Source organism: Epinephelus fuscoguttatus, linkage group LG8, assembly GCF_011397635.1.
Source record: "Epinephelus fuscoguttatus linkage group LG8, E.fuscoguttatus.final_Chr_v1".
Classification (NCBI taxonomy): Eukaryota; Metazoa; Chordata; class Actinopteri; order Perciformes; family Serranidae; genus Epinephelus; species Epinephelus fuscoguttatus.
This window is the reverse complement of record NC_064759.1, coordinates 22357917-22385152: the sequence shown is the minus strand read 5'-3', so window position 1 is coordinate 22385152 and position 27236 is coordinate 22357917. Positions and strand designations below refer to the sequence as shown.

The window sequence follows — 27236 nt, the reverse complement described above, 5'->3', positions numbered from 1 at the left end:
AATGACCACTTGAAGATCAATTACTCATCCTGTGTTGTTTTTTGTGAAGAAAACTTTATCTTGCATGCCTCCATTGTGAGCGGAGAATCCCAAAACCAAAAAAAATCTTAATGAACTAAAGTCATAGGCGACCACGTTGGACAACAGTAAAACTACTTCCAAACATCCATTTACAAACCCAAACAACTTGAGCATGATAATCCAAATATCATTCATCCAGCTGTATGCCCAATACTTCTCAAACAAACTGAACTGAAAGTGAAACTTACTTTTTTCTCTCTTCGAAGCCAGACTCCATTGACAAAAACAGCAGTTTTACCTTGGTGAATACAGGAGCTGCTGGTCTACTGCTGCCTCGATCAGTAGTATGTTTGTATTATTGTGTGACTTTGGTGCATTCGAATGAACCTTTAAAAAAATAAATAAATAAATAAAAGTCACACAATAATAAACAAATTAACTGATCGAGGCAGCAGTAGACCAGCAGCTCCTGTATTCACCAAGGTAAAACTGCTGTTTTTGTCAATGGAGTCTGGCTTCGAAGAAAGCATAGCTAAGTTTTACTTGTAGTTCAGCTCTGTTTGGGAAGTACTGAGCATGACTGGACAAATTAGACTTTGATTATAATGCATGAGTTGTGTGAGTTTGTAAATTATATAGTTTTACTGTTGTGAGACATTGACCCTTTTGACTTGAATTCATCAACAGTTTTGTCAGTTTATGGATTCTTTGTAGAGCCATGGGGGCATGCAAGAAAAAAGTTTTCTTCTTGACTTCAACGTAACACAGGGTGAGTTACTGATATACTAATCATCGTTTTGTGGTTGAAATGTTCCTTTAAGTCTCCATCAGTGTCTTGGAGATTTAGCGAATCACTGATTTAGAGTCTCTGGGGACACAAAACACAAGTTGGTGTGTGACTTTGAGTTAAGGGGATCCAGATAGACCTTGGACATCCTGAAACCCGAGGCTGTCCATTGTCGAGATCAGGATATTTATGAGAAAAAGACAAACGGAGGCGAACATCTATGATTTTAAAGCTACCAAACCACACAACAATTTGAACAAAAAAGTGTTTATTCCAGAACCTTTGAGTGTGATAATAAATACATGAACACTTCTCCAACATCCTAGTGTGGTGCACGAAACACACACACAGACACACATACACATACACATACACACATACACACATACACACACACACACACAAAGCACGTAAACCAGCTTCATCTTGATGAAAACACTGAAGAAACCTCGTGTTCACATCTCCAGTTCTCTGCGTCTGGGTTGGTCCCTTTACGCTGTAAACGCTTGTCAGTGAGTGTGATGGTATGTGTATGTGTGAGTCTGTCTGTGTGTGTGTGTGTGTTCTTATATGTGGAAGGCTTTGGTAGGTTTTCCCTCGAACAGTCCTATAGCTGGATTAACAGTAGTGTTTCACAGTCGACTGGCTGTACATGTGGTTCAGCGTGTGTTTCAGTGACACACTTGAGCTGCTGAACCAAACCAGTTTGCTCCCTAAACAGGTTCTAGCTGTCTACTGCTTACTGTAGCAGAGGTGTCGGCACAGAGCAGAGCTGTAAAAATAAACAGTCATTCATTTTTTTTTTTTTACTTTTCTTAAATAATTATCAACATCCTGCATGTCAATTACAAGCCATGAACAGACAATAGCATGAACTGGAGAGGTGAGTTGGATTTTTTGTGGAATGTGTGAGTGAGGATGGAAGAATGGATCTCAGGCATTATATGTATGTTAAGTCCACAAAAGTGTCTCAGTCTCTTGTGTGCAGTTGTGTTTTTCTCATTCATCTGTGTTGTTTATGTGCATGTGTGCCAATAGTTGTAACCTGCTGACCTTTCAGGGTCAGCGTGCAGAGGGGAAGCCGAAGAGGGGTGTTTGGAATAGTAGTGGTCCATCCACGTACACAGGCACACACAAACTGTGTAAGTGCTAGTTCAGTGACGGGGAGCGGTCAGTGGTCCACAGCAGCTCGATGTAGGGCCACTTGGTCTGTAGGCATCGCTTGACTGGAGTGTCGTCTGTCCGAACCATGGGGTCCTCAAAACCCAGCACCAGAGCTGTTCCCTCCACGTACTCTACCTGAAAACACACACACACACACACACACACACACGCAGGTCAGTGTACAGTTAATGCAGAGTAGAGCTCCAAGTCTTTTCCTGAGCCTGGTTGGGCCCGACTCCACCTGCTGGGTTTGCCGGGAGAGTGATGGAACAACAGAGCAATATAGTGGAGAACCAGGGGAGAGAGCGCGTGCATGAAAGAGGGATGGAAGATGACAGAGGCTGCAGGGTGACTTGGTTGGCAGTGTTTGCTTCTGCTTCCCCTGCAGAGGGAGAGATGTGCAAAACATGCTGTGGAGAGTGTAGATATCATCTGCGCAATGCATCTTCATAAACCGGCGTGTGCACTCTAAGACGGAAATACACAGAGGGGCACAGCCTGTTCCGCTGAACCTGTAGTGTGAGATGCAGAGCCAACAACAGACTATTGAAATAACAGAAGGAAGAACACACTGAGAATTTTCTGGGCTCGATCAAAGCTCTAATGCAGAGGTAAATAAACACACACTTTACTCCATCAATCTCTTCTCACACACTTCCTCTGAAGGGGTCAGGGTTGAGATGCCATAGATGGATGCAAGTACACAACAGACACTCACACACCAGCTGCAGGGGACTGCTGCCGGCAGGTCTGTTATTCCCATCTGGAGCTATGGGAATGGAATCGTCATCATAACCTTATAGGCGCCTTGCTGCCATGTGCATGCGTGTGTGTAGGCGTGTGCTTTAGTGTGGGCACACATGTGGTGCCATTCTTACATTTTCAGGTAGCAGTATGGAAAAAAATCTGCTTTACAGACTAGACAAAGTTGACAGATGAAGAAAATGATATTCCTGAGTACCAGGCTTTTTGCGCAGCCACCAACTACATCCAATGACAATCATCCATCAACCTAAGCTTCCTTAATAGGCCTGTGTTTGAACATTTATCACAGCGAGGCCGCTGACAGTGGCCTCCGTGTTGAAAGGACTTGGAGAAATAGGAGGCTAAGCCAGGGTTTTTGGATGGATGGACAGGCTATTAGGCTCGCAATAGCTACTGTTTATTTTGGAGTGGCCGACCGTCTCCAACTGTGTGTGCGTGCGCATGCATGTGTGTATAAATGATGACAGGAAAAGAAGAGCAGTAGTAAGCTGAGAGACAGAGAGAATATGAAAAGGAACCACCACCATCAGCTGCTTTGACAAACCTGTACATGATATAGTGTCTTACCCTCTCGTTGTGGTTGGACTGTTTAAGCCCATTGTAGTGGTAGATGGGAAATGAGTCTGGGATTCCTGAATCCTGAAACACAGGCGGGGAGCAGAGAGAAAAAAAAAAGCAATGTTGTTCAAGAGTCTCTGGGCAAACTGTTCCCACAGAGAGCATTTTTGAATTGAAAAGTCACACCGACACATCTCTGCCTGTAACCAAAGCTTAATGTTAAATCCCACGTGTTCAATTTTAAACGTGTGTGTGTGTATTTGTGCACTAAAACAAAGCCCAAACTGCAGTTACCAGAAAACACCCAACACTAGAAAAACGTCCGAACAATGACATTGAGCCAAAACACTTCCCGTGACTTTGGCCTAAAGGTGCAAAATGCTAATAGGGTGTGTTGTCTGCGAGCGTGTCCTGCCTCTTATGTTTATAAGCCTATATATGAAACCCTAACCCTCACCCCAATCCCACATGTGTCTGAGTGTGTGTGTCCAGTTGGCTAATGGTAGTATAATTTCTTTGCGGCTCGGGGCCGTTCCTCTGGTGAGTCCCTAAAGCCCTGATCACTTTAACACAGTTCCCCTCTATCTCTCCCTCTCCTGTCTTCTTCGTTTGCTCTGCCTCATAAAAGCGTCTTACCGCTCTGTGTAAGCTTCTCGGCAAGTAACGTCACATGATGGTGAACACACGCATACATTTCACATGAGACACCACAGGAATGTTTTGGGCATAAAAACCTTTGATTTGCGAAAACAGCTCTCCACATAAGCTTGGGAAAAAGACATCAGTGTCACACATAAGTGTGTGTGTGTGTGTACGACTCTTTGTCCATGTGTTTTAGCTGTGATATGGATTGTGTGACTGGTGGAAGGTATTCGTCATGCTGTGTGTATGTCTTTGAGGTGGAAGTCCACTTCTGCTCGCACACACGTACCTGATCAGGGAAAAACTCCAACAGGAACGGGCCCAAAAGAATTATGCCCAAACTCTCTGGATCCAGCTTAGTCTTCACCAGACTGACACTGAGAAGGCACAGAAACAGAGATGGACAGGAAAGGATGTAAATAAAAGTGTGCAGAGGAAAACAGAAATCCAGAGAGAGAAAACATGTGAGTCAAAAGAGAAGGGATTTGGGGGGAGCCATTGGTTCAGTCCAAAAACACAAAAGGAATGGTCTGCAATGTCTTGTATGTGTATGAAAACCGAGTCAAATTTATGATCAGCTCATCACTCAATATGGACCCGTGTTTGGTGCGTGCCTGCATGTTTTCATGAATATCGTGGTGCAACTAAATATACCTCTTTCCAGACATTCCTGCGTGTTAGATCAGTGTTATTATTATTCCACCGTGATAAAAAAATCTGGTCCGATTGCCCTTTTAAGGCAGCGAGGAGAGAAATGGAGTTTATGCCAAGACACAGAGGGAAAGCAATGTTTTTTCATCCATCGATTTTTACAAGTAGCATGTGAAGCCGGACAGCATAGAGAGCAGACAGCGACCCTGCTGAAGTGTCACTGAGCAACACTGTAAATCCCTAAAAGCGTCAGTCAACCTTCTGCTCCCTTTACAGGGAAGTGAGGAGAAGAGAACACCTCCTCAGGGGTGAATAAAATATCTCGTTTTTATATCAACAAGTGGTTTTGTGTCGATGGGGATCAAGGGAATCGGTTGTTTGCGGTGGGTTTGCACAGCATCTACTGCATGACTGGATATGACTTCATCGTTTAAAAAATGAACTGGACACGAGATCGTGGTGCAAGCAAAAGCCTTTTCTGATCATGTCACAGTTAGTGGTTGTGTCCAATTTATCCTCGTGGGTTGTTATTTAATCATCATGTCTGCATGGACTAGTGTATATCTATCATTAGTAACTGTGCATTGTCTTCTGGAAGAATTACACAAAGACAGTGAATAACAATCTGTACTGTTACATTTGCTAGAGTTGTCTGGCATTTCAATCTGTTAATAATGCTTAAAAATGTCACTAAAGTCACGTTTACATTCACAAAATATTCAGTTTTTTGCCCTTATTCTGAAAAACACAGTATTCCTACTCAGCTGGCCGATGAAAATGAATATTTCATTTATATTCCTGTTAACATCCAGCCATGAAAACTCTGATTAATGTGCCTTAAAGGATAACTTCGGTATTTTTAAACCTGGGCCCTATTTCCCCATGTGTATGTGTGTGTATGATTCATAGGTACAGCTCGTTTTAAAATTGGTTCAGTATTGAAGGAGGCGGATGCAGCCGGCAGCCGCGAGGTAGATATGGGGGCAAATGCGTCCTGTATAAGTTTGCGCATTAAAAGTGCTTTTTTTCGCCACTGACCGGTTCAGATAGCCAGTGTTATCTCTGTAAATAGCATACTAAGCGTTTCGAACATTGTTTATATAACATTACCTCCACTGTGTCTGTAGCTCTCTCTACTCGTGGGACAGCCGTTTTCTTGAGGAAGAGGTGTTTCGGGATTGGATGTCTTCTCTTCTTCGGCTGGCAGGAGTCATCTTGGGAGAAGTGAGCACTGCAGACCCGATGGTCTGCAAGGCGCAGTGTCTGGACAGAGTGTTAGCATCCATTTGTAGCACAACTAGCCACAACTTCAGTATCTTGCCGTCCGACAAAGGCAGCCTATGAAAGCTGTACGGGGTGTTGCGCGACATCCTGTTCTTGCAATTCGGATAAGCACAAACACGAACCATTGTTTTCAATCGATGCAGTAAAACTCTCAACTGTACTCTGGGACAACCAGTGCCACTCTGAGCGGCGTTCAGCATGGCTCCTCTGTTTTCAGCTCAGAGGAAGTGAAGGGTAAGGGAAACGCTTAGTATGCTATTTACAGAGATAGCACTGGCGATCTGAACCAGTCAGTGGCGAAAAAAAGCACTTTTAATGCGCAAACTTATACGGGACGTATTTGCCCCCATATCTACCTCGCGGCTGCCGGCTCCATCCGCCTCCCTCAATACTGAACCAATTTGCTTCTTTGCATCACAGTAGGATTTGTTTCGATGTTTTACATCAGTGGCGGACTTGTTTGACCGTACGAACACAGCCCTCCTCTTTCCTTCCTTCCTTCCTTCCACCACGTTTTTGAAAAGGTTGGTGTTGCAATAATTGTGCATTTACAAAAACCTGTTAATATCCTTGTCTTTCATAATGCTTAAAAAGTAGGTGTATTTCCCCTTCTGACCAGAAATTTGGGCTTTTCCTTAAGGCATGCATCTATACCCCACAGCCTTGCAAACTGTTGGCCAGTTGGTTTGTGTATAACGCACAGAGCTGATGTAAACAGGCAAAAGGCAGTATGTCGCAAACTGCAGTAAAAACCTTGATTGAGATGCGTATGCCAAATGCACTGTGCACATGTCCAATGAATGCTGTTAAAACCCAAATAATATTGGTAAATCCCACATGTCTTAATCGTAAAATGCTACATTCAGAAAAAGGCTTTTTTTGGACAATCCAAACGAAATATGGTGGTGACATGACCTGTATCAAATGGAACGACACCTGTGAGCTAGTTCAGGCAGTCAACTCAAGCTGCGCTGATTCATACACACACGTCATACATCATCAACCAACACACCCTCCCAAGTTGGTGCCATTTAAGCTGCAAAATCTTCCCAGCTCTCCCTTTCGTTTTCTATGCTGCTGCTGCAGCCTTGCATCAGTACTGCCTCTCACTCTTTCAGCCCCATGTTCCCTCCAGCATCCACCTGCAGGCTCTGCCTAAGGGGGGAGGATATGTAATCATCACTCCCCAATATCTCATGTGAACATATCTGTGGGGAGCAATGAGGCCAGAGTCTAGACGCCAAACTCTAGCTATGTTCTGCTGTTAAAATAAACATTTTAAACCTGAGTTGTCTGACTGAAATTAAAAATATTGTCATATTTGGAATAATAATGTGCATTTAAACGTAGTCATAGAGTGAGGATTGGATATCCAAGATTTGCTCCATAGTAAATGGCAGAGTGACATTGTGGACACAGTAATTATACCCACAGTGATTTATATGGGTGTAAGAACACATCTTTGTATTCCTGTCATAACATTAACATAACAGAAATTAATAATATTTTTGATTAATTCATGTTTTGATGCTATTATGCAGCACATCTACCTGTTCAGTTTGTAAATTATTTCATTAGAGAGTGATTATTTGATAGTTCACTAGAATGGTCATTGGGCATTCTACCTATTTTGTGGATCTGCACTTAATTTAAATCAAACTTTAAAGTTTAATTCCATAGAAAATCACAATAAACAAGAATTTATGTTTTAAAGGGCTTGAGTATGAGTACCTTGATCCTAAACACTACAAAGCAAATGATCAAGAGATGTAAATTCCTGTAGCTGTATCCTGACTTTTGCTGAGAACATGCAGTGTTCACAAAGTTGTTTACCACAAATGATCGCAGCTGATGGCCATTGGTCATGGGATATGTAGGACTACTAAGTCACAGGCAACCTGAAAACAGTTTGCACTCATCTTCAAAGAGTGATGAAAGACCTTGATTTAGTACTCCTAGATACTTAAATTAATCACCCCCTTTCCCGAGTACTAAAGATGCTACTTTTTCACATGGTGGAATCCCTACAATAACTCTCTCATTGTGTGGTAAGGAATGAGACTCGCCTGTTTGCACTGGGAGTCTCCCCCCAGTTTGCTATGTTGTTGTTGTGATCTATCGCCCATCTGGGGGTCTGCGGAGCAAATCAGTGGTCCAGTTACTTGGCCGAGACCCACGTCTGCAGCGTTAGGGCTTACTATTCCGCAGATGAGAACGTGCCTCTGTTTGAAGCGGCACTTTAAAGCATTTCCTCTCTCTCACAATCTTTCTTCCTGCAGTTAATGATCTCCTCCTAAGCCTCTGTTTCTGACTTTCTTTCTTTCCGTCTTTCTTTCTTCCTCAGCTTTTATAGTGGGCTCTCTCTGGTCCTACTTTATAGTAGCCTGGTAGTGAAACATGAGCGCAGGGCTGCTGACCTGGCCTGGCCGTGACTTAGGAGTTAGAACTTTAGAAGCTCTACAGGTGCCGCACACACACAAGCTGAAATTCACACACAAACATAAAGCCTTAAACATGCAAGCACTTACTACTCGGGCTCTGAGACAAGGTCAAGGGCTTTCATCACGTCCTCGAGCAGAGACTCTGGGATGAAGCCATTATCTAGAGAGAGAGGGAGAGGAAGAGACATAAAGTGGGGCTGATGCACTGGCTGACCCCGCACAGAACATAAAATACAGGCTTCAGTTAAAAACCAGGGGAAGCCTTCACCTACATATATGGCACAAGAAGTATTTACATCATTGGCCCTGGGGAATGAACTCAACTGACACAACTAAACGAAAAAAAAATATCTCACACACATGCGCACACACACCTTGTCCTTTCTCTCTGACCTACATTCCATGGCCGTGATGACTGCTTTACCTGAGAGGAGAAGCTTTAAACACTAACATGTGTTTTTGCCCCAAAGAGTATTTCTGTGCGTCTGGGCACTTACCGATTTGTCTCCTTTAAACCTCAGCATGTGAGCCTGTGTGGCCTCTTGTTTAGATACATACATAAACCCCTAGTGTGTTGTGGAGATTAACTGACAAGCACTCTGCTTGTCCGCTCTCAAGCAACTCAATCTCACCCTTCTCAATGCCAGATGTTATTTTCGCAAAGTGACAATTGACAGTCTGGCAGCCAGCACAGACACACACACACACACACACACTTTACACAGAGACAATGACAAACACCATATATTGAAGAACATCCTGAGACAATTGGTTGCTGCGTGTGTATGTGTGGTGAGTCACTGTAGTGCATGTGAACGCGTCTGGCGCCCCTTTTCCACAACACAGGGAGCTGTGCTGACTCTACATGTGACACAGACAGATTTATGGGCCTTTTAGTGTGCTGCTAGCAACGCCATGTGTCTATACACTGCGGTGTGCAAATGTATATGCACCATGTAGGGTACATCCTCTTTGCATGTGTGCATAAATGTGCTTTTATGTGTGTAGATGCACCTACTGTGGCCCATGCATGTGTGTATTTGCACAAGTGTGTGTGAGGAAAAAACCATATGGCTTGCAGAATGTCCTGGCAGATGATGGGAGAAGTGGATTTGAGAATATGCAAAGCTGTATTTGGTCCAACAGGAAAAGACAGATGAAGAACAAGGAAAAGAAAAAAGATAACAGACAGTTAAGTTTACATATTTTGTTGTTGAACTTGCTGGAGCAGGCGAGGCCGCTTTCAGCTGGTAGGTTTTATCTCACTACAGTGTTTCACACCACACAAATCAGCATGTTGCTCCAGTGAGCCTGATTGTGAATAATGTTGTTTATGGCGACAGAGCACAGCACACTTCATTTCACAATAAAAACACATAAATATGAAGGTACTTGTTACGACAGGTCCTCAGCTGAACACTCTTGCAACATGTGTAGCTCTAAGTGTGTGATGTTAACATGCTCATGTTCTGTATCTCTCCCTCTTCTCTCTCGTCTCAGAAGAAAAGCATTATACAACAGCTGCTGGGACTAAATGCTTCATTTGAATTCTCTTTTTGTGTCTAAGTGCTCATGAACACACGCAAACACCCCACCCTGTAATCTTGAGGCGACACAAATGAATGCTGCAGACTTCATCTGACACGATGATATGTCCTCTCTTTAACTTTCTACTGACTTTATGTCACCCTCTGTTTCCTTTCCCTCGCCTTTTACCCCAGCCACCTGGAAGTGACAATACAGGAGGCATGGGAAAGTGAGGAGGAGAGGGACAGAGCGGGACGGTTGACTCAGCTGTAAGAGGAGCTGATCTCACCAACCTAAACAATAACAGCAGAGATGAGAGGAGAGAAACAGGCCCTCGTTCTTCCTGCAGAAGAAAGGCGAGGAGGGCAGTGGAGGTTATGAATGCATCTGCTCAATGAGGGAGTAGGCAAGAGAAACACAACAGGGCCAGGATATTGTTTGATCAGTGTGTGTAGCTGTGTTAGAGTGAACGTTTGGATGAATTACAGTACATTGGTGTGTGTTCAGATAGCTGATGCACTAATGAGCGAATACTGGTCTGTAAAAACTAGTGTGCACAGGGTGAAGGGCAGGAGTGCAACCACATAATAATAATGCATATAGTATATACTCGCTCATTACCTTCAGGATCGAATGACTGGAAGACCCTCCTTGCCTGTTCTGATGGAGACTCTGGACCTACCAGGGACATCTCCTATAAGGAGGGAGAAACAGAAATATAGGAAGAAATGTATGAGAAGGAGAAGAAAGAAGAGAAATAGGCGAGCGATTGTGCATGACATCATAAAGAGATCTGACCTAAAAGAGGCCACATAAGAGAGTGTTGCAGTAAGACAGTGAACAGACGGATCGAGCAGGGAGGGGAGGAAGAATTAGATCACATTGTGGCTTCATCAGTGCCGAAACATTAGAACAACCATCTAGATCTGCTCGTAACTAACAGACTTTGATTGTTCTTGTCAAGGTTTAGAAGCACTAATGTACAACACACTGCAGTAGAGCAGTCAGCATATAGCATCATCCATTACAGCAGCGTGTAATGCTCTGCGAATGTACATTGTGCATGCATATGTGTGTGTGACTATGTGTAATCGGTGGGGCCAGCGCAATCACTGGAACCCATCGGGTTATTAACTGATCTGCTGATAAAGTTAGACGGCTTGTTTTCACTCCAAACACACAATCAGGAAATCAAGTCTTACATATACAGCTCGTGATTTATGACGAGCTCTACAGTGTTTGTTTGTTGGTGGAATTTAGAAAGAGCAGTGTTGGCAGGGAGATCAGAAATTGGGGTGTATGTGCATTTAGAAAAGGCCGATGCCCCTTTTGACTCGCCTGCAATGTAGACGCTGATTAAATGAACACTTCGTTGTTCTCTCTACACTACGGGCCTCAGCATGCTTCAAATAAAATGCTTGTCAGATCATGTAACAGCATATAAAACCCCCTCAGCTCACATTCATCCAACATCTGTGTTTGACAATTTTTGTAACCTTTTGAAACAGAAATTCTTTCAAACATTATCTGGGCCTTTTCCATTTTTTATACGACTACTTCCATCACTTTTCAAGTGTGCAAAATGAATGCCACAGAGGAGAAGTTATCCAAAAGTGTGCACGTGTAATCCCCAATTGTAAGACTCATTGTGCTGAAACCATAGACACATGAAAAACTGCCATGTTTGTTTTGAGCATACAAAACCCTTAAAGCCTCAGTGTGTAAAAATGATGAGTAACATTGACATCAGTGGTCAAATTCTAGATTGCAGCGCTCACTTGCGCTCACTTGCTCACCCCTCCCATCGGGTAAGTGACGGTGGCCTCGTAGGACAAAAAGCCTTGCACAGACAGAGATGGCATCATCCACGAGTTTTTAAAGTTTTTCAGGAGTAGGCCTATCTAGCGATGAGGTGAATATTTATTTAAGAATCTAAACCATGTTATGATATTGTAGTGACCCTGCATCAAATGTTCTGTTATAATGTCAGTGTTCTGTGAGTTAATGGCATGTTTGGGATTGAATGAGTATAGGTAGGGGGGCGGGGTGCGAGTGTGATGGGAATGAGGGCTGTGTGACGGGAATGAGGGCTGTGTGAGTGTGCGTGCTGGTGTGTGTATGAGCGAGCTGGAGGAGAGAGCAGGAGTGCACAGTTGGAGTTAGAGCTAAGTTCTTGTTTGTTGGTTGTTTTGGTGTAGTTACGGCCAACAGTAACCTGTACTGTTCAGTAATAAACGGTGGTTTGCCGAATAACTGTGTCATCCTTTCCACACGTCCTGGCGGACGCTACAATATGTTATAGCTTACCAGTGACATATAGGTTATCTGTGAGATATAATGTTATGTTCGGAGTGTTTTATTTCTAATTGTTTTGGTAACACAAGCAAACATTAGCACAGTAATGCTAAAATAACACGTTTATGTGATAGTCACGGCACAGTGCGGCAAATATAGGTTGGTACTATTATAATATATGCGTCTCCAGAGTGTTCTTCCACAGGAGTTCTTTCCACCTGGAATAAGCAATGCTGATATTCACTCGGGTTTTGTCCCGTCCTCGCTTATCTGATCTTTTTCTTTTATTTGGTGGCATGATTTCCCTCTTATGGGGGCAAAACATATGTGTGGTCCTCCATTTAAAGTGCGACAGAATCATAAAAGTACAAAGCAGGTTCACACAGAAGACCCCCGGATTGAGCTTCACCCTCTGTCTCCAGTGACGGCAAGTTGTAGGTAAACGCGAAAGGCGAAGCGTGTATATCCCTTTCGGCCACTGTATTCAAATACGGCGACGCAAGAGCGCAGCCTCCAGCATACCGCGCCCTGCCTGTGTATATACAGAGAAGTCATTCTAAGCCTACGAGAAAGCTTCCATTTGTATGTGAATTGCATTACACTTTAGTAAATATATATTTATGAAAGCAATAGTTTATATTTGCTAATAAACAACCACGTAAATTACACATTGTAACTTTAACTCTCTAAACCCACAGACCTGTCACAGATCACATGGGAGCATTTTCTCATGCCCTCTCCTACATTTTTAAGCATTATCTGACATCTCTAAACTTACTGTCAGATCTTGTCCAGAGCTCACAGTAAGTTAAACAGCTGGATAATCATCAGTTTAGATAATCAACAATGTAAGCAAACAATGATAAGGAGTGCAAGTGTCAGAGATCCTTACAAATATACTGCATGATATAACCATTTATTTAGAAGAGATCGCAGGGATGAGGATGAAATAAGATACCTCTCAAAAATATGGCTTTTCAGCCTAAGCTGTCACACAGACACACACACTCATGCAAAGTGTGTAGGCGAGAGTCAGAGGGTTCTCACTGTTCTTCCTGATGAGTGAGGGAGGGAGTGTATTTATGACAACGAAGCGCTGGACAAACACACTATGTTTTTGGAGAGTAAGTGATCCCTGCTCATCTCCTTTAGCTGGCCTTTATTAAAGCTTGAGCCTCTGATCCACGCAGACTGCTTAAGGTTTCATGGTCCACTTATTACCGTGTTCAGGGTCTTACTCGGGGGAAGAGGGAGACAGAACGGGGGAGAGAGGGGTTTAGGGGGGACACATCGACAAGAGATGACTCCCAGCTGCCGGCTCTTCAGATGCAAAGGAAAACACGCACAGGCCGGCGAACACGCGCTCACACGCGCTCACACGCGCTCACACGCAGTTCTGTCACACAGAGTGTAACAGGGTCCTGGTGTGTTAACATTACAGGCTACATAAATCTGACGGTAGATTTGTCATTAGCCAGATATGTCTGTGTTTCACTTACAGGGGTGGACAAGGGTCATTTTGCTGTCCCAGGAGGAATTAAGTGCTAAAAAAAGCGTCTTAGTGGTTGACTGCATTCTAAATATGAATGTGTGTGTCTTAAAACATGAACTGTAGCTAGACCATTACTTATATTACATTTATAAACAGCATACTTTAACTACAAAAACACATATCTCTTCCCAAAGTGATGAGAAGCTTAATCGATCTTAGGCTGCTGTATACAACCCCTGTAAGTCCAGTGTGTCTCATGAAGCACGGCTCGACTAACACGGTTTATTGTCTTCCAGAGCAGGATGGACACAGTCTGTGTAAATCACCAGGTAATACAACAGTTACAATATGTCAACGCTCCACCGGAACACTTGTAAGTGGTCTTCAGCAGACAAAACAACACAAAACATACCATTACTGCTGAACTATACATGCGAACATTAGGCTAATGAACACATGAAAAAGACAGTGAGTCACATAAGCATAAGATCATACACAAACACGCAGACGCACATAATGGGAACAGGAATTACGTGATCACATGTGTGATGACAGGTCTGCCTGGCTCTCTTTGATGTGTGTTTTATTAGAGGCCCGAGGAAGATGCTGCTGAGTTGGAAAACATGTCATGGAGCTAACACACTCCGCAGGGAAGGTGTGTGTGCAAGTGTGTGTTTTTGTGTCTCTGCGTTTCTTTCCTCTCCACAGTGTGTGTGTAAGTGACTGCATGACTGTGTCTGTGTAAGAGAGAGAATCTGTGCAATAATTAGACCTGTCCCCTGCCGAAATTTGTTTGCTTATACCCGAATACAAGCTGGCGTGCTATTCTCTGGATGTGTGCAGATATTCATACTCCTGCAGAGATGCAGTACAATGACGCACACTCACACTTTTGCACTGATGCCTGGTCCTTTGTAAGTGTGCCTTATGAAATCAAGGAGCACATTCCAATCCCCACAGTCTTACTTTTTTTTTTGCACAAACCCTTGACCCCCTTAACAGAGCAACAACAAGCTACCCTACGTAAGAACAAAGCAAGAACAACACATGCACCATCCCAATGACTTAAATACACAAAGTAATGCAGACCATTTGCTCTGAGCAAAACAAGAATACATTTGCTGGCATCAAAGATGTCTTGTTTAAGAGCCAATTTCAAATGACCATAAAATGCTTTGGTGTAAGCAGGGGTGTTTGTGTGTCTTTGCAGTTAAGTCACGAATACTGACACATCCAGACTTCTCCCGTTGTCCCGATTAAATCTGCATTGTACTGTCTGCACTATACAGTGTGTGTTTGTGTGTGTGAGCCTGGTTTTCTTATCATTGGACCAGATTTCCTGCATCACACCCTGCTAGATAAAGAACCAAGCTCTGTATGTAACCTCTATATCGTTTGTGTGTTTTTCGGGGGACTCTACTGGCCACTGCCTGGACATTCACCTCTAGCCATCTGCACTTCTGTTGCTCTCTTCTCACTGGGCCACATTTCCGATGCGGGGTGCAAAGAAAAATGAAACAGAGAAAAGGACCCAGTACCAAAAGTAAACAGAGTAAAGTCAAGCCTCATAGGTTGACAACTCATCCCCCGTAGGCCTCTTTCCTCTGTTGTTTCTATTGCTCAGCTCTACCCCTTTTTACCTGCCTTTCCTGCGATAAGTAGCTACTCTACTTTTGGAGTATTTCCTTCCCTGTAACCCTTGACTTTTTCCTCCATTCTTACTTCCCTTCTTTGTCCTTTATCTCCTCATGCAGGTAGGTACTTCAGGAAAGACAGGTAGGCATAGTACTTTACTAGAGTTACTCTTTCTTTCCCTCCGGTCCAGCCAAAGAGCTATTGTGCATGCTGAGAGGCTCTGAGTGGCCATAGAGTGCGTCTGAAGGGATCGGTTTCAAGACAACAAAGCAGAGGTCTCGGACAGTGTCTCCTGCCTTGTTCCTAGCAGGCAGCAACAGCCTCACTACATGACAGCCTGAGGAGGAAACTGAGGAGGGAGTCTGTGTGTGAGGGCTTGTTATACAGAGTGTATATGTGCTTGTATGTGTGTTTGTTTTGTTCACCTCAACTAGCCTGTGTCCCGTGTGATTTGGAGTACAGAAAACCTTAGAAAACCTATCTCTCTGGCTACATAAGGAGTGTCTGCAGGATCTACTGTATGTCTGTGTGTGTGTATGTGTTTCAGGTGTGACAGACAGGACAAAGCTGTGATTTATGGAGCTGTCTTGGATGAGAAAGACTGTGTCTCGCTATAAAAGAGAGGCGACACCAGAGGATAGTTATATAGCGTAATGATGGGTCCTATAACAGAGAACGACACACAGGGGAAAAGGGAGAATAATGCAGCACACACACACCGACACAGACAGCTTTTCATCCTACGACAATGGCCCATGGTCTGACCTGTCAGAGATTATTAATGACTGTTAATGTACACCGCTTTGTTGTTTTGCATTTCTGTGTGGCCCGCACCCTCTGATTATACTAAGGACAGAAAATAATCCTCTTTAACAGAAAGTACAAACTTCATTTCAGTACACTGGGGGGGGGGGGGCATACAATGGTGTATAAGAAGCTGGGGGAAGGGGGTAATATTCTAAGAAAAAACGCAAAATTTCCAAGATTAAAGTCATGAATTTACAAGACAAAAATAAAATAAATTCATAACTTTGCCAGAAAATACTAAATAAATACAATAGCTTTTTTGGATGATTGGTTATTTTGATTGAAAAAAGAAAAGGTCTGTTCTGCTGAACTACCAACCGCTCACATTCATATCTATGGCCAATTCAGAGTCGCCAGTTAACCTGCATGTCTTTGGATTGTGGGAGGAAGCTGGCGTACCCTGAGACAACCCACACTGACATGGAGGCCCTGCACAGGGGGGCTCCCCCACCCCAAGGTTTGAACCTGGAGTGCTCTTGCTGTGAGGTGACAATGCTAAGCACTGCACCACTTTCAGAGTAGTTAAAACGAAATCAAAGTGTGAATTAGAGCTCCAAGTGACAACTGAACGGCCTCGGGCTGCCCTTGTCAACCGCGTGATCTCAAAAATGCTGTACAATTTAAAACTATGGGGCTTAAGTATAGAAACTTTGGGATTCGTGACCCTACATGTTAAATCATGCTGTCACAACATTATTTTTCTTGCCCCACTTGCCTGGTGTTATTGAAATGTATCAGATTCAAACTATTTAGACATAATTCAAGCTAGCTGGCATACATGGAGGAAGAGACTGAACTTGGGGAGAAAATGAAGAAATGTATGTGATGGTAAACAAATAGTTAACAATTGACGCATAGCTACGCAAAGCAGAGCTACATTACATCAACAGCTACAAATCTTATGTTGCATTATATAGAAGGTTATCCACAGGAGATTGCTCTAACAATTAGTTTTATACCACACAATAAAATGCCATGCCTTTTCCAAAACTCTCAAGGATTTTTACTAATTCTATGACTTTTCCAGTTTTTCCAGGACCATGGGAACGCTGCTGTTAGCTGTATAAACAACGCAAAACACAAACAAAAGCTTGTAATGTAAAAAATGGAATAAAACATGGACAAATGGATCAAAAGTGAAGTCCAGGCTTTACTGAGCAAATATATGACGGTGGAAATACAACATGATTTTGACTGGTCAAAGCAAAAGTGATGTTGCTATATCAACTGCTTGGCTGGCAGCTTACGGTACAGCAATTCAGTGTTGTTACTGGTGGCGCAAATGCAAAATGAAAAAAAAAAAAAAGGCCCTGAGGGTATGTAGGTTTTAGGGATGCTCCCCAGTGGGCAGTTCCTCTCAGGGAGTCCCCAGAACTGTTTTGTCCGAAAACGTCTTTCGACCCCTAAACAACTTCTAATGACAGAGGAAGGTTGCAGGATGGAGTCAAAAGCTCTGGAAAAAAGGTTTATTTTATTACCCAAATATTTCTAATGTTACTATAATTATTTTCAACGATATTAACCCTGCCATATTGGCAATATCGCAATTTTACTGTGGTTTTGCCGATAAAGCCTCACTGAAGGAAAGTGACCCACATTAACTTGTGTTATAAGTTCCTGCTCCTAACCAGTCCATGAAGGACATTCTGCAGACAGGCGCTGGAGTCTTAAGGGACACAAAGCGCCACAGCGGCTGCTCTGTCTCCTAGTAAATCACTGACCCTGAACACAACTACTGTACACATACACACACAAAACACACACATGTAACTCCCTTGAGAAGCAGAGATACAGCCTGTGAACCTCATCACTCAGTGAGAGGAGAGGAAAGAGTGATGAGAAATGTCACAGGAGGACCCCCCCCTTTCCCGAGTGACCACTGTACCACTCTTTAAAGTGCATCCTTCCTTTCTACTTCCTTTCTTCCTCTTTCCTTCCCATGAGGGACCAATAATCTGAAGAGGTTAGCTGAGGTGCACAAGGGAATCCTTCACTTGGGCAAGCAACCTACTGCACACTAGAGTGAATAGTTACTTCAAAGACAAGAGGAGGAACAGGAAGGAAGAAAGATTCTTTTTTTTTTGATATACTGCACGATGTGTCTCATACATCACCCATCCCTCTTCTCCTTGACTCTCTGTCTGTCTTTCTTCCTTCTTCTCCTTCCTCTGGCGTCTCAGAAACTCTTGTCCAAAAACAGATCCCATTACATGCCATTATACAGACTCAGCTTCTTTCTCACATGCACACACACACATTAATACAACCAAGGACACAGAGTGCAGGGGGTGTTGTGGGTAGGGATCAGAGATGGTGGAATGGCCTTTGTGTAGGTAGATTAGATAAAAACACTAATGCTATTAAGCTGATGGTCTGAAAGCCACAGTCACACACTGACAGTGGCCCGGGGGAATACACACCCGTCCCCAATGGCAGACAGAAGGAGCCGCTGACACATCAGAGGCGGGGATCAGGTTTTCTGCTTTTGTGGGGATGGCTCCATATCGGAGCTAAAAGCTACATAACCAGGTAGCGTGTATTTTTGTATCACCAAGCCTGGGAAATCGCAGTGTGCTTCAAATTAGCTCCAAACATAGATTTCCTTTCAAGGAGGACAGGGTCACACTGAGTGCGTTCTGCCAGCAGAGCACCCTTGCCCCAAGTCTTCCCCCTTCAGCTTGGGCTCAAAGTTGTAAAGGTGGCTAAGTGTAGCGTCAGCCATATACGTCACTACATATGCATGCGTGTGTGTGTTCAAGAGTGTTCCCAGTCTCCAGTGGGACAAATGGATCCAGATGGGAACTCTGGAATCACATTCCCTACAGGAAGCCATCCACCTGAAACCACACACACATACGCACACAACACTAATGCTAATCAGGATTAGGTTCCCTGTGCTCTGGAATGTGTGTGTGTGTGGTGTGTATATGTGAACATGTCACTAGTGCCGGGGGAGTTGTAGCAATCGGTAAGTCATCAGTACATGCATGACGACTTTGGTTCTTCACTGAGCCAACACATGATCCACTCGCCTAGCAGGCCTGAGCGTAATGCATGTAACTGAGCTTTTAATCAATGTTATATTAAGGGTGTGGCTATGATGGAGATGATTGCCTGGGATTTTTCTGCCTCTTTGGTGCCATTTTCACAACAGCAGGGAGAATCGATTTGCTACAACCAAACCTGCCAGCTTTACTGCTCGGGCTACAGCAATGTATCATGTTACATGTTCACCGATAGAGATGATAAACATGCTTGTTTGAGTGCAAACTGGATGAGTGTGTGCACATGTATACACACACATCCCAACTGGCACAGAGATCTGAAGATTCAAACTTCTACTCAAGAGGTAAAGTTTCTCTCAAAGTTACAACAGCAAGGTTGACCTCAATAAGGGCTTGCATTCGATTATATACCCTGTGGCATTGTGTATATTTGAATTGATGTTGTAGGATGTTTTGAGGAACCCTTTTAAGAAGTCTAGATATTTTTCATGCATTTTGATCATCTGAGCCTGGTTCCAGTTTTCTTTCCTGGACCGTAATTCCTTGCACCCAAATGCTACTTTGATGTGGTACTTTCTGATGGCTCAATTGTGCATTCTGTAGCTCAGAATGTTACATATTTGTCAAACACATGCCTCCAGAAAGCAACAACTTTTAAAGAGTAGTCATCCAGCTTCTTTGCAAGTCATTGTTAGTTCTATAATATGGGTGGAGATGGGATTTTTGTTTAATGTTACTGACATGCAAACGATTAATCTATCTACAAACCAAACACTGGGTGAACTGTTTGTTGATTGCTGTCAATGTGGTTACATACTAATATGGAGAATAACCCAGAAAAACATTGAGGAGCAAGATCCTCACTTCTTTCTAGTCAAATGTCTTGCCTTTTTGGTATTTTCAACCTCTCCTTTTATCTCTTAACATCTCCTTTCTGACGTTCATCTAAAGTCCAGTTAGACAACAGTGTGTTGTCTTATTCCGTGCTTAATTATTTCTCAAACTAAGCAGTTGCTCTTAAATCATAGTCCACTTTTCCTATTCTTAATGCTACAGTTGGTAACTTTTATGAAAATAACTTTGTGTAATATGTGGTGGACTGCATCCAACATGGCTGCCATGTTGGATGCAGTCCACCACAGTACTAAGCACCTCCCACCAGCCAGACCAACTTCCTTGTTTTACAGCTAAACTGTACAATATAATGTGTTTCTGAAAACATCTGATGTGAGAATTAGGCAATGCACTTACAGAATCTTTATATCTTTATTACTGCCTTTGACAATTTGACCACAGTTCACGAGCCATGATTGACATGACTGAAAGCTAGAGACTCCTCAGCTCTCATTAGTTGTTCTTCTTTCACATGCAGTAAGGCCATTAGAAGTGCTACAGGGCAATAGAGTAGGCAAAGGAACATGATATATTTTCACAGATGATCTGTCTCATTTAGTGCTATGTGAACACAGAGACAATTTCAGCAAATATGACATTAGTTTATAAGTCTTTAACATTTGTTGAGATGCTGTGGAAACTTGAACATGAAAATGCTACAAGAACTGCTTGTGATTTAGTTCCTGAGTTTTGTTTCAGCGGCTTCTTAGTTCCCAGGACAAAAAAAAATCTTATGAACAAGTGCCAGGACAGAAAAATGTGTGATCTATTTTGTTGGAATTAACCTGACAGTGAAGGTAGACAGCGGTACTGTTGTAAATGGAGGCTCTCACTGGAGTCCAAATTCAGCAGTTTACATCACGGTCATATATTATGAACTACACATTGTTTAGTTGATCACAGATGGCTGAGAAACTAAAATCGTGTTTTCGTGAGAGTGAGAGAGCATGAAGATGAAAAGTGTGTGTGTGTGTGTGTCTGTACTTGTTAAGTTCTTCTTTGGAGACAGAGCTTTTCTTCCCCCCTCAATGCTGGATAGGTGAAAAGCCAAGAAACAGCCCTGGCCATATATGACTATCTCCTGCGCTCATTTCTCCCTCCCCTCTCTTTCAGCCTCTCTTTTTCCCCCACATTGATATCTGACCGGCACTATATTAAATCTTTTAAGCGCATTCCATATTTTGGTTTTTCAAACCTGCTGAGGAGACTTGGCTTATGTTACACACCATGTGTCTGTGTGAGTGAAATATGTGTTGCTTATAGATGAGTGTATTGAACTTGCCTTGGTGAAAAACACAGAGAGGTGAGTTTCACTGCCAAGGATCCAAATAGGGAACTTTGGAGACTTGAGGAATGCCCCGACCTGAAACACACACACACACACACACACACACAGAAAGGAATGTGAAAAGAATGAGTGTCTATTTATAGTTGTTTTTATCAGTAATTGTTAAAAGGTTAACTTAAGTCTTTTTCATGGAGAACATTAATAATTCAACAGAGATTACATGACACAGCATGTGAACAGTAGGGGTGGGACAAAATGTCATCGAGGGAATATATTGTATTACGTCCTCTTGGGATACATCGTCAATGTGCCAAATATCGATATTTTTATGAAAACATGCAGGCCCTCTTAATGCATTCCCCTGCCAATTTGACTTACCAGAGTCACTACTTCCTGACTCCTCGTGGTGGTACTTATGAAATGAATGAGGGTAAAGTGAATGGGAGTTAACTAACTTCCACTGGTAAAGAAAATCACAGGGGGGAAAATGGCGGACAGTGTGGAATTGGACAGCGGTGGAAAACAAACTAAAGTGAGAGTCTAGGTCCACCTTGACTTTTACAACATAAATAGGGCAAACAACATCAATAAAGACTATAAGATTTGCAACAACTGTCTAGTGAAAATAATGTAAATGGGCAACAAAATGAACATGTATAGCCACCTGATTCATCATAAAACAGCTAAAGCTACCACACCTGTGTTAATGGGCCACTAAGCCAAGACTCTAATGTACTTTTTACACAGTTTCATCTCAGTTGTCAAATTCTGTGAAACGGACACAGCAACGCAGTAAATACATACATAATTCCTGATTTCTTTTTGCCTTTTAAGGGGTATTTTCTCTCCTACAGTTACACAGAATCGTCATGTATCACGGAAGATTGTCTTGCAATGTATCTAGTATCACTGTATCGTGGTACCATTGCCATCATAGGCAACATGATAGTATCCCATTGTGAGTTACTCTGTGATTCCTACCGCTAATGAGCATCATGTTACTCCTCTGGATCCTTAACAAATAGTACTACGTAATGAAATGTATATTATCAATATCAATACACAGCTAATTTTCACTTGGCTCTTCTCTTATTAGTCGTTGGCTATTCTTCATATGCAGCTTGAACTTTTCTTACAGGAACAATAAATCAAATATATAAACAGTGCACATATGAGCCGACCTCTTCTGATTTGATATGACTTGGTCTCTTAAATCACTTTTTAACAACTCTCTTTGGCAACCATCTACTTGCTATTAACTTTTTATAGCTGCTTACTTTGCTTATTTATAGAGTTCATGTCTCACTACAGCTTTCTCTGGGCTTGCTTATTTTGGCAATAATAAATAAATAGCCAAGATTCCTGTTGTTCCTTCTTGATAACTAAAATGTGTCATGCCACATGTATTTATAAGTCTCCTTTGTAACTTATTTTTGGTAAATTTGTGTTTAGGTACATGTGCGCCAGAAAATAAACATGTAGTGAGAAAGAGCGAGACAAGGATTACAGTTAGTCTGTTGGGACTCAATTGTCCAAACACATATTTTCACACGGGAGCTCTCACTGAGGTTTGTGTTCACACGTTGAATTGTTGTGTTCACAAGTTAACAGCATTTGTATGTTTATTTGTATTCTCTTGGCATGTACAGTGGGTGTTCATATCAATTAATAGAATCTTCATCAAAAAATAAAAACATCCACAAATCCTTTGTGTATCTGCCATGAAACTATTGAACAATTTGCTTTTACATGTTTTAAGAACCTTTGTGCGTCTGTACCTTGCAGTAGCGTAGTGATTCCATGAGCGTGAGGAAGCCAACTGATGCCTGTTTATGAATACCATGCAGTTCTACAAGACAGGGAGAAAAAAGAGCAACAGAATTGAAATAAGTTAACTCGTGTCAAACTGGCATTAATTTGTGCCTTTTGTGCTGTGGGATTTAAGAATGATTGCCCTCTGGTGGATATGGTTTTTAGTATGGGGCAACAAAACTGAGCTCTGTGAGTGTGATGTGTGTGCATGTATCTGTTGTGTGAATGTGCAGTAACTTTGTGGGGGCCTTACTCATGCCAGAGCACTCTCTGTCTCCATCCCAGACATTAGAGACAGCGTGGCCAGTTACAAGGAGGTTCACCAGGCTCTGGCTGAAAAGAACGATAAGAAAGGAGAAATCAGCAGTTTCAGAGGAACTATAAGGTATCCTGTATCCTGTATGCTTTGCCACACAAGAATGACCTTGCAATGATCTATAACTCTACAAGAGAAGTGTTTTTATACCTGCCGTGGCCATGCACAGGGTCTATGAGAGGCTCCATCGTGTCCTGGATCTCATTTCTTATATTCTCTATGCCCTGCACAACAGAGATAAATGTGCATTTAATTTTTGTGTATTTGAACATAGATGGAACACACAGGAAAACATTATTTAAAATGATATAACATACTCCTTAAAAGCTCATTAATAGAAGAAAAAATCTTGTGTTTCAGGTTTTTAAATATATCATTTCTTTATCACCTCATTAAAATTACTTGATGAATATGTACCATCAGAGACAACATCCTCAATCTCATTACTTCCTATCAGTATTCAAAATGTCTATCCATTTCTCTATCTAGCTATTTCTTCTTTTTACCTTGGTGAGGATGACGGAGTAGAGGAAAAGCAAAACTCCACAGCACCCCCTCCAGGTGTGGTAAAGAGACAACACCTCCTCTCTGAGACCAGACACTGACATTACGGTCCGCTTACTGCAGGTGGGGAACAAACGTCAGTTTGATTAATGAAACACTCAAAAGACAAAACATTAGTTTGGTTTTAGGATCAATAAGACTGGTGTATTAATTGTATTTATACCCCCAGGTTGGTTAAGATAACTTTCACACTAAGGAAGAAATCAATTAAAAGCATCAGAGGGCAAAGAAAAATGTGATATTGTCTATGTGGAGCCACTGCCTCATTTTGCTCCACCCTGGAAGCTTGCTATTGAGGTTGTCCGTCTTAGTTAGCATGCGCTTCTTCACTGTGAGTCAGCACTGCTTTTTTGCTGACTGTGGTCTCAGCTGCCAGTATAGTGTGTGATGAAATTTCAATATTCCTCTGGCAAATGCAGTTGTGCATACACTTAGTTTGTGCGTGTGTGACAGACAGTATGTGTGTAAGAAAGGTAGTGAGAGGTAGTTTTTTTTTATTAGGCAATCAGTGAAAAGTGCTGAGTCAGCAACTTGTGAGCAGAGTGAAATAGCTAATTCAATGTGAAAGCCAATCCTTGCAGGCTAGATGAATCAAATAGCACCCCTCCCCTCGCCTCCACTGACACTATCTTCAGAGAAATATGTAGTTCTCTATCTCAGTACTCCATATTGGCAATTGCCAAAACAAGGATTTGTGAGGTAATCCCTCCAGAAACCCACAGTATTATCTAATGTCAGGATTATCTGCCTTGAGGAAGAGACAGTCATGAGTGTAAAGATGCAAGGTGTTATCTGCAGTGAGAATATTAAGTGCCACTTACTGGAGAACACTGTGAAATCGCTCAAAGCCAAGGTCCTCGGCAGCCAAAGCAGCTACGCACAAGAAAACATACACACACTGTAGTATTGGAGCATGTCACAGAAAAAGTCCACACTGTTAAAACGTTCATTGTTAAAAGTTACTAATTTTGCTATTAAAGGTTAAGATGAGGCTTGGGCGAAAAAGTGAGCATTTGTTTGTGCACTGTCATTCTGTATGTGACAGACGTAGGACTCACTGGGTTGCTGATCCTGTGGGGGCTGGCTGCTCTCTGGTGCTGGCATGTCTTGCGTTTGCGACTGTGACTGTGTCTGTGTCTGTGTCTGTGTGTTAGTATGTGTGCTAGTATGAGGGCTTTGTCCCTTGGCCCAAGTCACCAGGCAGAACCCTGTGGAGGGACTGGAGCAGGCTGACTCCAAGATTTCACTCAGTGTGGAACACAGGGCTGTTTTCTGTTCCTCCTCTAACAGACAAACATAAAAGATGCATGATATAACAAGCCCTACAACAACATGAACAACAGGAAAAACAATGGTTTGGACTTTTCTGTGGAGAATATACCTGTCATCTGTCTCCAGTTGGGACTTTCTCTGTTGAAGAGAATGTTCTTTAAGAGGAAAGCCTGCAAAGAAACACAATTTCAGTCTCTAAATTTGCAGGAAAACATTCTATGGTCTGATATGCTACACTTGCTTGTCCATATTCACAGACTTTTAAGACATTTTGTTATATATGATCAACCCTGTATCTGTCAAATAAGCATTGCCACCAATGTATATACCTATAAGACCCTAAGATGCTGATTCCAAGTCAGTCTGCCATGTTTAAAAGCTAGCTCACTGTAAAATCCCCAAGTGATCTTGTGGAAGGTCTACATTCTGAGATAGTGCACTGTTGCAGACTAATTCTTCACAATATAATTTTAAGCCCTTCCACCTGCTGAGAATGTTCTTAATGAGGTCTTTGGGGGCTCAATAGTTAGGGAATATAAAGGAAATTGAGACTGAGCTCTGATAATACTGCAAAGAGGTTGAACTAGACCATACCTGGACAGGTGCAATGACAGCACACGGCCCTCCTTCAAACTGCTCCAGTGCCGTCTGCTCATTCTCACAAAAAACAAATCCTGTGGTAAAGACATAGACAAAACAACCTTAAAAAAATCACAGAAATAAAAAGCATTTTAGACACTTCAACTCTCACACATTAGAGTTCCACAGGTTCTTGCATGCTCACATTGATGGTCCAGATTATGATCATTCTAACCTCATAAACAACAGCATGATATTTTACTGCTTATCTGAACTTCAGCTAGAGAGGATGACCCAACAAAAGAAATCACCTGCTGTAATCTTTGTTAGAATTAAAACCTGGATACACTTGGCTCCCCACTGCACATAGATGAAAACCCTGCTCTGCAAAAACCTTCTCATTCATACCATCATACTGAAACAAAGCATTATACCTTGGGTCCATCTACGGAAGATAGAGGCAGACACTCCTCCACTGGAGGGTCTCCCCCAAACCAGATCCACCACCTCTTTATTTAACTCCGACATGACAAATTTTTTTACTGCTGGTGAGTCCACAGGCACTCCTTCTTCAGTCCCAACAGCCAAAAGGGGAAAAGAGAGGTCTGTTGAGGCCAACTTGCAAGCCCTTTCCGAGGATGATAGTCCACTTCTCTCTGCAGGTCGAGCCTGTGGCATTGGCCACAAGCTACCTGTGTTGCACGACACAGTCTTCCCTTAGTGGCTGGCAGCAAACTGGCGGGTAGGAGTGACATCAACGTAGCCACACTAGCCTGCAAAGTAATGGGACAAAGGCATACGCTTATGTCACTGCTTGTAAGGGAGCACAATTTTTAGCACAGATAACTTCATTGCATATCTAAGGCGACAATGGTAGTTTGTACATCAGTGTAATGCCACAGACTCGCTCGTATAATTAACATACGAGAAAGCTAACCGTAGCGTTAACGTCAAATAGTTACACCGGATGGTTAGTACTGACAGTGTGGTAACGGTTAGCTTTTTCTGTGGGGCGTTGTGACCTTATTAAACTGTTTAGAAAAAACTGTGTCAGTGAAATGTATTAAGAGCTGAGTTGGACTGGTAATGTCACCAGTTAGCATTAGCATCACTACTAGCAGCTAATCTTTCATTGCTTTGTCATTCAGTCACTACTTACGGCACAGCGATGCCGATAACCGTTGTATGAATTCATACCGTATGCCATTAGTTCGATAACGTTAAAGCTTAATTACCTTGTTAGACAGTCGAGTATTGGGATTCCGTATTTATTATATATTTTGGTAGCAATTTCACTATCAACAGCGTCTCTGTCATTCGTTTATTTACAACAGAATTGTAAAGAAAAAAACGGTGCGTACATTTGACGTGAATGCCCATTGGTTGAAATCAAGAAAGTTCCAGATGCGTCAAGGGGCACAGCTTCAACGCGGTATC

The 27236-nt window shown here is 42.5% G+C and overlaps 2 protein-coding genes across 2 annotated transcripts in view; one reads left to right on the top strand and one right to left on the bottom strand.

Annotated features, from left to right (window-relative positions):
• Positions 1-27236, top strand: part of upp1 (uridine phosphorylase 1) — a 189958-nt gene that overhangs the window by 136735 nt on the left and 25987 nt on the right. The gene's annotated exons all lie outside the window — the stretch shown is intronic.
• On the bottom strand, positions 1467-27173 carry mindy3 (MINDY lysine 48 deubiquitinase 3). The gene is made up of 16 exons (XM_049584703.1): positions 27035-27173; positions 26234-26572; positions 25815-25894; positions 25330-25390; positions 25007-25231; positions 24770-24821; positions 23891-24005; positions 23535-23608; positions 23322-23401; positions 23035-23105; positions 21251-21331; positions 10462-10534; positions 8401-8473; positions 4227-4314; positions 3305-3376; positions 1467-2107 (listed from the first exon to the last, which is right to left on the bottom strand). The coding sequence occupies exons 2-16, from the start codon at positions 26475-26477 to the stop codon at positions 1958-1960; spliced, it is 1539 nt and encodes a 512-aa protein (XP_049440660.1). The 5' UTR covers positions 26478-26572; positions 27035-27173; the 3' UTR covers positions 1467-1957.

What these genes read in the sequence shown, in the direction of transcription:
- mindy3 (XM_049584703.1), bottom strand. Translation starts at nt 26,477, where the DNA reads ATGCCACAGGCTCGACCTGCAGAGAGAAGTGGACTATCATCCTCGGAA. An exon ending in CAACTGGAGACAGATGACAG is followed by an intron (nt 25,232 to 25,329) that starts GTATATTCTCCA and finishes TTTGTCTGTTAG; the next exon opens with AGGAGGAACAGAAAACAGCC. An exon ending in AGTCCAACCACAACGAGAGG is followed by an intron (nt 2,108 to 3,304) that starts GTAAGACACTAT and finishes GTGTGTTTTCAG; the next exon opens with GTAGAGTACGTGGAGGGAAC.